Here is a 12,903-nt window from a genome sequence, read left to right as displayed (position 1 = left end):
TTTAATAAATAACAAATTAGATGCAATTAAATTATAGAGTTCAGAAAACTGCAAGTAAAAATAAACAGGAAACATTTTAAAACCTATCAACACCTGTCATGACAAGAAGGAATTCTCGAGCTCTATTTTTTTTTCTTGTAGAGACAGGGTCTTGCTGTGTTGCTCAGGTTGGTCTCAAACTTCTGGCTTCAAGTGGTGCTCCCTACTCATCCTCCCAAAGTGCTGGGTTACAGGCATGAGCCACCACACCCAAACAAAAAGGAATGCTTAAACTGTTGAAATATTGATAGGTACAACAAAATGCATCTGTAACAAAACTATGGCAGCGGGAACTGGACAACGCAAGGGGACTAGGAGGTGCCCTTGGGTTTGGCAATACAGAGACCCACAGGAGCAAACGGAATATAAAGATAGAGAAAAGGAAGGAAGAAAGAAGGAAAAGGTGCTAGAGAATCTGAGAAAGCAAATGCAAACAGAGCAGTGTGCCAGATGAAGGCTTCGGTTCTGTAGGCTGGCAACCTGAGTAAAGTCTAATACCTCATCTGGGGCAGCCTTGAGGACCAGGAGGCACTGAAGAGTCATCTTCTTTTGGGAACTGGCCACAGTTCCATCAGAAACCAGTCCCTGCCTGTTAGAAATTTGTGCAGCCACTGAGGACCATCAGAAAAGCAGTTTCCTGGGTCTTCCCTGCCCAGCCAGCTCCAGTCAGTGTACCAAATGCAAAAACGCAATGCTTTAAGATTCCAATTAATTGTCAATTCCCATTTCCCTCTGTAACATCCTCAGCTTAGTGTACGTGTATCATTTCACATATCCTCTATGGTCTGGAAAATTCGGAAACACCAAAACCATCAAAAGAGAGGCCTATTTATGAATAATTTATTGTAGTTCTTTTGCTTTGAAAACCTCTTGGCTTCTATTAGCATAATCAGTGGCTAGTTCAGATTCCCCAGGGAGGTGCTACTGTAATTTTTTCTCATGCATTAGATGTAAGACATATCCATTTGGGAAATACTGAGACATATTTCTAAAAGACATACATATAGATGGAGTTGATTTTATCAAACAAAAGCAGATGCAGTAAGAAGAAAATGTTTGACTATGATTTATATATTACCCATGTTAAACTCATAAAATTTGAAAAACTAAAAGGATTTAGAGAGATATATTTTGATTTCCCTATGAAGATAAGATAACGCATTATATGATAATATATGAAGGCAAAGAAAGCCTTTTTTGATCCTATATCAAATTATCCATCTATTTGTGAGACCAAATAATATAAATTATTGAAATTGTGGAATTAATCTTTCAATAAGAACTAATCCCATACAGATGGTGAAAAATTACCTAAGAAAATGAATTTAATGCAAAGCAATGACCAAGAAAGAAAAATACCACTTATAAAGAGGAAAAGGAAGAAATAAGGCTAAATGTGCTGTTATTTCTTGACCTTCACAAATGCTAACTAGCAGTCCTGAAAACGTAGTACCTGAGACCTGCTGGGATGATGACTGCCACTAGCCTGTGTGACCTCAGATAATAAACCCAGTCTCTTTTGGCATTAGTTTCTTCACTTGTTTGAAATAATTCAGTGACCTCAATCTTCCCTACAGCTCTTTTAGTAAGGCCCTTAAGAACTCTGCTACCCAATCTGCCTCTCTCAGACCCCCAGGTGCAGAACATTAGGCGTCCTCTAAACAAATGCAGTTCTATGCTCTAGTCATAGTTTCTATCCTGAATGCCTTCCTCTTTCTCAGCACTTGTGGAATAGAATATAAGCTCGATTTATAGAGTTGTACGCCCAGGGTTTATGATATCACCTGGCACATGACAGGTATTCAACAAATATTTGTTGACTTGATTAACAATTAATTTTGAAAACCTTTTTGAACTTTTCTAAGTGATACACTCCCTCAATCCATTGGTTAGGTTCCCAATTTTGCCCTAAGAAGGCAAATTCTAAGGTTCTAAAGGGGAAAAAAATAAGAGAGAAAAAAGTCAAAGACTAAAACCTAAAAAAGTGCAGGTAAAATGCTCAGAAGTCAAGTAGCTCTAGATTTTTAATCCATTTATTCACGTAACAAAATGTCTACCCTACCCATAAACCTCTTGAAGTAGACAGCCGAGGAGTGAAGAGGATGTTTGCAACCTTCTCTGCCCTTGGACAAGGCAGGACCAGATTCTGTTTCTACCAATAGTCTCCTTATAGATAATCAGCAGGTTTTGCATTATGTTGAGATTGGCTGGAGAGCAATGGGCCATTCGTGTGAAGGACAGTCATGGAATGGAGCCGGGTGTAGAGTTTGGTTCGGGGCCTTCATAGGAGGCTTAAATTATGCAATCCTCTTAAACTTTTCCAGGTATAAATGATTAGCCCTTATTAACCTTATCTTAATATATATTTGTCTACATAAAGCTAATTTAAATATAGTAGCGGCTGCCCCTCAGACTTCTTTCCTCTGAGGCTCTCCTGTCATACGCAGCTCTCCTCAGTAGATTAGAGATGAAAGTGCGTTTCACTAGAGGAAATAGCTGACAAGATACTGAACCCATTTTGGCAGGAAATTTAACATTCAGCCTCAGTCGGCTGAAACTGTCAAAAGAGAATATGCATCTCCAGGAAGAATAAAGAGGTGGGGGAGGAATCCTGGAGGCAGATTCAAGGGGAGGAATCCCAAGCTGGTTCTCTCTTGATAATGGTTCTTATTTTTCATTTAGACCACCCAGGAAACACTTCTCTAGTGTGCTTTATTTTCTTATATTTGAAATGGGAATTTTGGCTTAGATATGTTCACAAAGCCATTTGATAAATGCAACACAAGGGCAGCATGACATGCTATTTACACCTCACTGTAAGGAATGAGGGAAAGAAGCTCAGGTTAGTGTTAAAAATTATTCATGGTCTTGTTAATGAACAGTAAGGCAGACTTTATACAGGGGACTGCTACAGTGGGGTTTGCAGCAGGGCAGAGCGTGGGCTCAACTCCAAAAGCAACAAGAAAAAATTGGGGATTTTTAGTCCAAAAGCAGGGAGGCATGGAGGAGGGGGTAGTCGGTGGAGGGAAGATTACCAAGAGGGTAGAGTGATTCTTTGCTAAACTGACCTCACAGGATTCTCGCTGAAGGCAGGCCAGGGTGAGCAGCTATCACCCGGGGAAGGTGGGGGAGAGGAGCCTGCTCAGATATCAAGGGTGATCAGATACTGAGGGTGAGGAATTCTCACTAAATCAACTTAGCAGGATTCTTGCTAAAACCGGGCTGTGCAAGGATGAATAGAGAAGTCCAAAAGTCAAGGCCCAGTTGGGAAGAGGAGTCAGAGGAGCCTAATGGTTGATGGAAGAAAGACTCTGTCATTGGGAGATATTAAAATAGGCTCTATTTCCTCACCCTGTTGCTGCGAACTTTACTGAGCGTCACGAAGATTTCTGTTTTGTTCCTGGGTTTTATTAAGAAAAATGGGGCTTTACACCTGTGGTGTTGGTGATCTTCCAGATAGAGCTGTAGCAGCTCTTGGCTGTCAAGAACAGGTTACTCCCTGGTCAGGTAAATGTGCTTTAGCTGCAGGTTCCCAGTCATTGCAATAACGTGCTAACCTGCAGGTCTCCTGAAACAGCCCGTTTCTTAACTGAGGTGCCCCAAAAGCCACTGGCAGAGCCAGCCACTCCCCTGTAATGACACTGTCTGCACTTTCCATTTGATTACCTACCTGCATAGCCTGGGGGTTTCTTTTGAGATGAACTTGCTGCAGAGTAAGAGGTGGCAAGAAATGGTGGTGGTCTCTGTGTGTTGGTGGGTTGAACCCTTCTGTGTTCCTTAGCAGAATAAGAGATTTACTTTCCTTGTTCGATCTACCAAGTGTAGGCAAGCAATGCCTGGCAGAGGAAGGGTGAGCCTGAAAATTATTGAATGCTTCTTTTGCAGAAATGTCATCAGATAACCTGATAAAAACAAAATTGAATCTGTCAGATTTTGATGCCAGAGTTTGAAATATTGCTAAAGCTCCCTTAAAACTGTCATTGCTAATAAAATTTTATAACAAGGTACATTTTGTGTATTTGCACACTACTACGTGCCTTCTGATTTGTTTAGCAAGCTTTTTTTCCCTGTGTTCCTGAGGAATTTGGACCAGTGGCTAATTGGCTGTGCTCATTCTCCATGTCCACTTAGCATCCAAGCTGCCTCCCCTGAATCAAAGAAGGCTTTGATGTCTTCAAGTTAATTTCTGAAATCAGAGGACATTCCTAATTCAAGAAAGATTAAGGGACAGGAATATCTGAGAGCTTTGTAAACAGAGGCATAGGCCTCTCCCAGAGGTCTGAGGAATAAAATAGTGCGCCAAGGATTCCAGAGTCAGTGGGACCCTCTGCTACCTCCTCGAATGGGCCAGAACATTCCTGGGCTCTGAGGGTGCAGTGCTGTGCTCCACTGTAACCTCTGGAGGGGCGGAAAGGAGCCCCAGACTGAGGAGTTCTCCAGGCTCCACCGTAAACTTCAGGGTGGCTTTGAGAGGCCTCCCTCATGCCCAGGCAGAGAGTAATTTCCAGTTATTTCCCCATTTACTACTTGCCCTGCGGTCTAGCCCTGTCCCCAGGCTCTTGCCTATACCTGTGGTGAGCCCATCCAGGCTCTGGCGGGCCACTCCCTAAGCCTCCTCTGCTCTGAGTCTTCTTGCCCTGAGGCCCTGGCTTATCCTCTTCCCTCAGGGTTGTTCTTTCCCTCCATCTCTTCCCAATAAAATCTTTCTCACCCTGGGAGGCATGTCTCAAATGTCATCTCTGTTGTCCCAAATCCCTTTAGCAGGATGAAACAGCTCTTTGTAGCTCTCTCCTTTAACTCCCATCTCTCTTTTGTGGCCTTATTCTCACTCTTTTGCTTCTGATCTGAAGCCTACTCCTGCTTCTCCTCTGCTCCCTCCTCCTTGGCCAGACCAAGCGTGGCTAAGGCAGACAGTGCCCAGCATTTCTGACACAGCAGCTCTCTGCCTGGACTTGTCCTTGTTGGGCTCCTTGCAAGGCTGAGTGGGACACCCTGGACCCCTGGGCATTGCTCCCGGCTGGCCCTTCATCTGTAGCTCAGTCCTTGCAATTGGCCAGGTGTGTGCCTGCCCTGGCACAGGGTGCACTCAGGGTAGAAGCTGTGAGTGCTGTGTTTGCGCAGGGACCAGCGTTGCTCCGTGATGCAGTGGTGCATTGCTATCCTGTGGCATGTGGCACTGGGCGGCAAGAGCAGTGAGACAGGAACGGTTCCTGCAGTGTCACTGCTGGCCTGGGAGGTACAAAGAACATATTTGGAAGCATTAAGAAAGAGGACAAGAAAGTTGCTTGCCCTCGTGTTTGTGAGACCTGGGCTAACATCCAGGCTAAGGCCAAACACTTTTCATATATTATCTCATTTTAGCTCCATGACAATCCTGCCAGATGGGAATGATGTCAACCCATTTTACAGACTGGGAAACTGAGGCCCCAAGAGCTGAAACGACCTGCCCAAAGGCATGTGATCTGGAATGATGAAGGGAGTTGGAGCTAAGTCTGTCTTGACTATAAAGCTTAATTGTTAAGGCACCAGGCCTCCTGGTAAGCAGGTGCCCCTCTGCTTTATTTATGGGTAACACTGAGTTGTCAGAATGGCCCTGGTCTCAGAAGAAACTAAAGTAAGATTTATGAGTTTGGGCCATGCTTTTGGACAAGTTACTTAATTCCTTAGTGAGAATTATGATACTACTTAAATCACAACATGTCTTTAAGGATGGAATGAGTCGATGTGTGTGAGAGAGTGCGTAGCGTGGACGCCGTACTCGCCAGCTGTTTCAGCAGTTCTGTGACAGCCGCAGTACGGACGGGAATCATCACAAACTGTGTGAGGGGTGCTCCTGCGGCCACTTTCTGTCCCGGGTAAGGGGGTTAAGTCTAAGAAGGGGACATGTGCAAATCTTTTCTTCTCATGACCTGAGGGATCCTTTCCTGTTGCTCTTACGATGAGCATCTCAGAAATAGCAGAAAGACCCATTCTGCTTGCTTCTTACACGACCTGCACTCCTAGCTCTGGAAACATTAAAAAGGCTTTTGGAATTATTATTTTCTAGTACTTTCACACAATGGAAATGACTGATGCCAAACAAAATGCAGTTCTCCTGCTTGAGATCTGTTTCCCAGATGGACAGATGGAAGCTCACCTCGCATCTTGCAGGGCCTCTCCTCTCCATCATTTCCTTATCATCCCTAATCCGTCGCTCAAGAACACATAAACATTAACCGCTCGCTACCGTTCCTTTTTAGTTTACTCAACAGTTTGGACTTTTTTCTTTTTTTTGTACATTTTCAAAAAACCAGATGCCTAGGAAATTAAGAAGTTCATCAATTAGAATCCTAGAGCAGCCCAGTGCTAAGGCTCTGAATGAGGTTCACAGGACTAAAGACTTAATTAAATGAGTCAAAGTTTGATTTAACTTGTAAATTCTCTGTTGATACCTAGTTTCAATCTCACTTTAAGTGAATTGAATTTAAAAAAAAACAAACATACTACGCTTGCGGACAGTAGCCCCATCTAGGGGTAGAACTTCATGGTTTTCCTTCTTGCTTTCATTTTTTTTTTTTTTTTAATCTTCCTCTTAAGTGTTTATTCAACCTAGCCTATTAGTTGGAGGAAGAGAAAAATTCCCAGATTTGCAGACAAGAAAATTTTCTACCAGTCTATCCGGAAAGCTGAAGGAGTTTTAAGGAGAGGCATAATGTGGCATTTTATGAGAGGAGGAGGTGGCTACAGGACACCTTCTTGCATACGGTATCACTGGCGGAGCATCAGCTGTGCTGAGAAATTAGCAGCACAGTGCTTCCCCTTCATTTAGTGGCAGGGCGCAAGGGCATTGACTCTATGGTGTGAGCCGAGGCTGGCAGAAGAGTGGGAATGGAGCAGGATGAGAGGCATAAAAACCCCCTTTTGCAAGGTGCACCAGATGCAAAATGATGTCTTATCAGTTTCGCAGGTTCTGCCACCGGCATCCGTTGTAGACCCGGGCAACTCGCAGGGCTCCACTCATTTTGTGGCCTTTGCCCAGGAGCAGTGAAGGCCCACGAGCCCGCAGATGGAGTCGCCCTCCCTGGCTCAGAGAACGCTGTAGAGAGGAGGGAAGGAGGGAAGGAGCTCCCTGCCAGAATGGGGAAGTGCTGCCACTCTGGCAACTGGACAGGAAATTTTAGTTTCTTCCTATTTTCTACTCTCCATTTTTATGAACTGACTCTTAGTTTTTATTCCATGGAGAGATTCTGGAGAGGTATTTGATAATTATAATTGTCTCTGGTTTACTGACGCTTAGAAAATCACAATTTAGAATAACGAGCAGGCTTAAAAAGCATCTGTTTATTAAAGAGGACCCTGTTTTATCTCTCTCCAAGTTCACTGAACTCTTGTTCATGCTTTGCTTAGTATGAGGTGATAAAATTGCAAATTGATTGCATGTAGGAGACCGGATTTCATCCAGGCCACTCAAGCTGGCAATTTTAACTGAATTATGTATGGCAATTTCCCCTCATCCGGAGCGAGTGGTCCAGACTGGGAGGCGTAACCAGATTAGGGAGCTCACTGTGACCGTTTGCACCATGGAGCCTGCCTGTGCCGCTGGAATAAGGAGCCTACGCATGGCAGGGCTCTCGGGACCCTGTGTGGAAATTTAAAAAAGGAAAAGAAAGAGAACACTGTGACACTCAGACCAAAAAATGTCAGGGCCTGGAAAACGACTGCACAGGTTCAGCATCATCGCAGCTCCTTGTGAAAAAGCCACACTCAGCATTATCCTCCTACAAACCAAAGAGGCAAACCAAGAGCCTCTTCAGAAAAGAAATCAGCTATGAGGTACCCCCTTTTTGAAAGAAGAAAGGCCTGTCATCTTAGTGTCAAAAAGGCATTAAAAATGCCAAGAGAGTCATTTCCTGGCAGGTGACCAGATATGTACCAGAAATCATATTGGGTATTTAAGACAAGTGGACATGGGCCTGTGTGGGCAGCGTAGATCCGTGTGTACCGTAAGCCGCACACCCCGAGTATGAATTGTAATGAAAACTCCCACCACCGGGTAGTCTGCCTGCAAGGCCTCCACACTTAGAAAGACAGAGGTCACCCATGCCCAAGGAAACTAAAATAAAAAGGGGTTTTATGTGTTCAGCTTAAAACTGTGTTCTCCCAGCTGATATCAACAGAATAAATCTGTTGCAGCGAAGGCAAACGTTAAATTTCTGCCCGAGCCCCTCCTGCCGCTTCCACGGTGTTGACAGGCCGGTGCCTCCCGTCCCCTCCACATAAATCCGCTGTGCACGTGAGGACCAGCTGCAGGCACGCGGTGTGCAAAAAGCATTTCGCCGCTGCCAGTGTGTCGGGCCTTACATCACTGTCGTATCAGTCTAAGCAGAATAGAGCAGATTGTTTATTTTGGTTTAGCTCCGCTTCAGGCTGTAACATCAGATGTAACTCCCAAAGTGACAAATTTCAATCGCAGTGTCACAGATTAAACAAGGGTACTGAAGTGCTGGGTGAGCACGTTTTGGGGGGGGGGCAGGGGGGCGGGCGGAACAGAGGAGCGTGGAGAGGGGCTTCTGCCTGGCTGTTTGCTGCGGGGTTCTCTCTGCCCCAGGCAGCCCCCACTTCTCACACTGGAATCAGTTCCCTTTTGCCTGGGTTGATTGATGATATCATAGCGTTCTATGGGTTAAATAAGCCAGGTCTTTAATTTCTTCGGAAATACTAATTAAAGATGATTCCCCCTTTTCCTTAGAGCATTTTTAACTCCTTTCATATTTCTATATTTTAAAGACTTTGCTGAATATCCTGAAACTCCTGGGGGAGGAAAGAATTAGTGCAAACTGGTGGGTGGTGGACTTACCCTGGAGAGCAACTTGGCCACAGGGGGCAATAATGATGCCCAGTGACATAGGCCAACCCCAGCCTGCCGTGGGGACGCCCCAGGGTGGGGGTGTTCACGTGCTTATTTGCCACATGTTTATCGTCACACAGCTATGCGGGGTGGCTAGATCCCGCAACCTCTGTGCAAATCTTGGGGCAGGCAATGGTATGTCAAGAGTCCACTCAGAAAGCTGCGCTCCTCAGGCTGGTGCCCTGGCCCCGGAGGAATCTGCTCCATTGCAGCCACCCTGCAAGCAAGGGTGTGTGTGGCATCAGCTTTCCCTGCACTGTTTGAAACCCTTCAAAGTATGTATGGACAATATCATCCTCATTCCACACTTGAGCCTCCCTCTGCCCCACTGCTTCAAGCAATTTGTGGAATGCAGTGTCTACAATATAACAATCTAAAGCTTGAAGCCAGCTTGTTCTGATGAGAGTATTCCTGCAGAAGTCGTGTTCCCCAGATAGAAGAATAATTATAAAGTCTCTTATCGCATTGAAGTGATTATTCAGACTGAGCATCAGTTTATTACATTTTCCCAAACAAGTTATGGATAAGAACTGTTAAATAATAACAATGCCTAATTACAGAGACTGTTCAGAATGGGGCTGTGTACTCTAGTCTTTTTCCTGTAAATTAGATATGGTCTGTGGTGAATCCTCAGATGCCCCATCCATGGGTTTACGTGTGAGAATGTGTGCTGGTCTTCCCGCTGCAAGGGACGAAGGAGCTTTTCCCTGACGCTGTGCCGGAGGGGTATGATTTGGCAGTACAGGTCCTCTAAGAGAGAAGTGTTTTGCTTAACACTTTGTGTTTATATAGCATAGCCCTCTGGCTCCTACATCAGTGCATAAGTATGCACGAGCCACATATAAACCTCCCTCTAGAACTGGGCGGGTTCACTGCCCCACTGAGCAGATGGAGAAGCGGAGGCCTGGCCTTTCCTCACTGAATCCAGTGGCTATTCTTCCACGATGTCTGTGTTGTGCTCTTGGGTTGTGACATTTGCTAACCACGGTGTCTTTTGCTCACTGTCTTCTAGTGTTTGATCATTTTAAAAGTCTGGAGTCACATGTTTTACAGTTAATAGCTTTCCCATGGATTCGGAACCATGACTTTAAAAATAAAAGATGAATCATGAGCTCCTATAACTTGCTAGGTTTATTACGAAGTACATTTCTAAAATAAAGAAATCTACGTAAAATTCTGGTAGGAGACCAAAGGGTTCCCTAAGGGCCTGTGGGATAGGGACTGAGCAGTAGTCCGGGTGGCAGGTGCTAGCCTGCAGACACAACAACTTAATGATCCATAAAATGGGTTAGAAGCTGCAAACTCACCTAATTTCTCCAGGGTCGCATAACCAAACTCCTATACTTAACTGCTCACTCCATCTGCACCTGCCCACCCAGACATTAGGGGTGAGTCCCAAGAACCTGCTCTGGAGGAAGTTCTAGGTTTATCAACATGAACAGATAAGATACTGTCTAGACTAAGGGTCAGCAAGAAAAAAAAAAATAATAAAATAAAAAAATGCTGTTGGACCTAGAACAGCATTGGGTTATATAGCTTCAGACATTTTAGTCAAAACCTTTTCTTTTGCATTTTTCTAGGCTAGGGATTAGCACCTCGTATTATGAGCAACCTAACTAATCTTAGCACAGCCTCATTCTCTCTTTAAAATGAGCCCTTTAGAAGATATTAAACTGGAGAAGTAGGAACTAACTCAGGCCTCAGGACAACTACCTCAATGTGGGAAGTCATTTGGCCCACAGGGGGTGTGTCTGTGCAGTGTCCCGCCAGGGGCAGGGGCTCCAGATGGAAGGCCAGGAGTCTCCTGAGGTCTCCTTCCTGCTGCTCTGGGAATGAGGGCTTTGTAGCTTCCCTGGCTTATAAGATGTTTTCTGAGCTATACCAGCTCAATCAGAAGGTGGGGAGGTCTGAGTTAGGGTGGACAGGGCTAATGAGCGCAGGTTTCTGAGCTGACTCTTGACGTTCCATTGCCTACCCCAGGATTTGCAGAGGGGTTGTGGGATCTAGCCACCCTCCTTCATCCCCAAGGCCCCTTAGTATGATGCCCGATGCACCCAGTCCATATAGCATCGTCTAGAATGAACTGGTTCCGTGTGGCCTTGGGAAGTATGTTCATCTCCTTTGACCGCTGACTGACTGCTCATTAGCCCATCTGTAAGGTGGGGGTAACAATAACATCTCTAGGACCGTGGTTCTAGTGGGGGGAAGGTAGGCTCAGGGGATTTCCCCTCTCACTCATCACCCTCCCCAGCAAGGCATTTGGCAATGTTCGGAGACATTTTTGGTTGTCACAACTTGGGGGCAGCTACTGGCACCTAGTGGGGGTAGAGGCAGGGATGCTGCTGAACCCCACAGTGCACAGGACGGGCCCACAACAAAGAATTATCCGGCCAAACTGCCACCAGTAGTGAGGTTGAGACACCCTGTTCTGGGATGGCATATGTTCCTCTGTCACACGTGTGGGTGTGAGGCCCCAGAGAAGCCTTAGGAATCTGCCTCCGTGTTACCACTTCTTAAGTGCACTCAGATATTGATCTTTCGGTGTCTGAAGAGCAGCACCATTATTCTCATTATCACACTTCTATTCAATAAAGTACTAAGATATTTAAAAATATGTGTTTCTTTGGGTGCCCATAAAGCTGTTTCTATTTTGAATTTTAAAACATGAGGCATCCCTAATAAACAGTTGCAATTTCCTTGAACTTGCTTGTTCACAAAAGTGGTTGCGAATTAAAAAGTGTTAGGAGTAAATAATGTAGCACAAATGACTTGAAAAGGAAGAAACATATAAATTCAGTCATCTAGCGTGTTCTTGGGTGCTGTCCCCCCCGGTAACAAATCTGTCCAATTGGTCAAAGAAATCCTACACTGGAGAAACTTCCAAGTGGGGATGAATTCAAGACTGTCAGACAAGCTGTTGGATCCAGGGTGTGGGGGACTTGCTGAGGAAGTCCCGTAGTTCAGCATGGCCCAAGTGGGCTGCTGCTACCAGAAGCTTCCCTGTGGGGACTTGGACCAGGGACAGCTGCAGACCTGGGCTGTGCAGGGGTGGGGGGGGCCGTGGCAAATCCACATCTGCTCTCTCGCCTTCCCCTCTCTCCCTCCCGTCTCCCCGGCCTCTGTTGTTCCAGGTTCTGAGTGGGGTGCCAAGCCATCTGACGTTTACCTGCGCATGTGATTAAAAGAATCCACCCAGTTAGATTTCATTCCCACTTAAATCTGCAGTTTGTGAGACTAGACAGAAAGAGTACACAAGATGTAGAAGCTAAGAGCATTTCTGCTGCTTCACACAGAGCCGCTGCCTGCTCTCCAGGCCCTGGCGCTCACAGTTGATTATTTTGAAATGGCATTTCCTTGAAGTGCATGGCTGATGTTATGAAAATCAGGAATCTCGATGGAGCCTGGGATTTTTCTGCTGTCAGTCGACATGTCAAGGTGGTTTGGGGAGCAGGGTGCAAGACAATGATATTTCTTCCCTCTGTCACTTCGTGTTGATTTGGCGCTGGATATATGAGGAGGAAGCAGATGATCTGTAAGCAGCTGACATGTCACATGTACTTAGAAATACATCTGGACAAATAACAGCTTCACACCCAATAAACATCACTCTTGTGATTGAGCCAGTTCTTAGTACAAAGCTCTTATTTTTATTTCATTGTATTTTGTTTTTCTAATGTTGTAGGTGGAAGCCACAGACCACCTGCATGTTCCTCTACTCCTTTGAATCTCTTAGTTAAAAGGTGGTTACTAATGAGGCTGAATTTGTCCCCTGATGGGCCAGGCAGCTTCTCTTTCCGGGTGTTGCAGGATCCGATCACCGTTACTGCAGAGCATATGTTCACTCTGATCAAAGGCAGCCGGATGAAGGTGGGACGCACCAGAGCCTGGAGCCCGGCCAGCCCGTGCTGTGCACCGTGGTCCCTCGCTGTGGTCAGGAAACAGGGTCGTAGGAGAGGGGCCTTTGGCCACTTTGGTGT

At 45.4% G+C, this 12,903-nt stretch overlaps 1 protein-coding gene across 1 annotated transcript in view; it reads left to right on the top strand.

The window, feature by feature from the left end:
- Nucleotides 1-12,903, top strand: part of PARK2 (parkin RBR E3 ubiquitin protein ligase) — a 1,159,373-nt gene that overhangs the window by 692,273 nt on the left and 454,197 nt on the right. Inside the window, exon 7 of the mRNA XM_012646791.1 lies at nucleotides 11,345-11,356. Within this exon, the coding sequence (XP_012502245.1) occupies nucleotides 11,345-11,356 (12 nt within the window). The remainder of the gene's footprint in view (nucleotides 1-11,344; nucleotides 11,357-12,903) is intronic.

This window comes from Propithecus coquereli, unplaced genomic scaffold (genome assembly GCF_000956105.1).
Source record: "Propithecus coquereli isolate 6110/MARCELLA unplaced genomic scaffold, Pcoq_1.0 Scaffold25, whole genome shotgun sequence".
Classification (NCBI taxonomy): domain Eukaryota; kingdom Metazoa; phylum Chordata; class Mammalia; order Primates; family Indriidae; genus Propithecus; species Propithecus coquereli.
The sequence above is the reverse complement of the archived record's forward strand: the minus strand, read 5'-3'. Positions and strand labels throughout refer to the sequence as shown.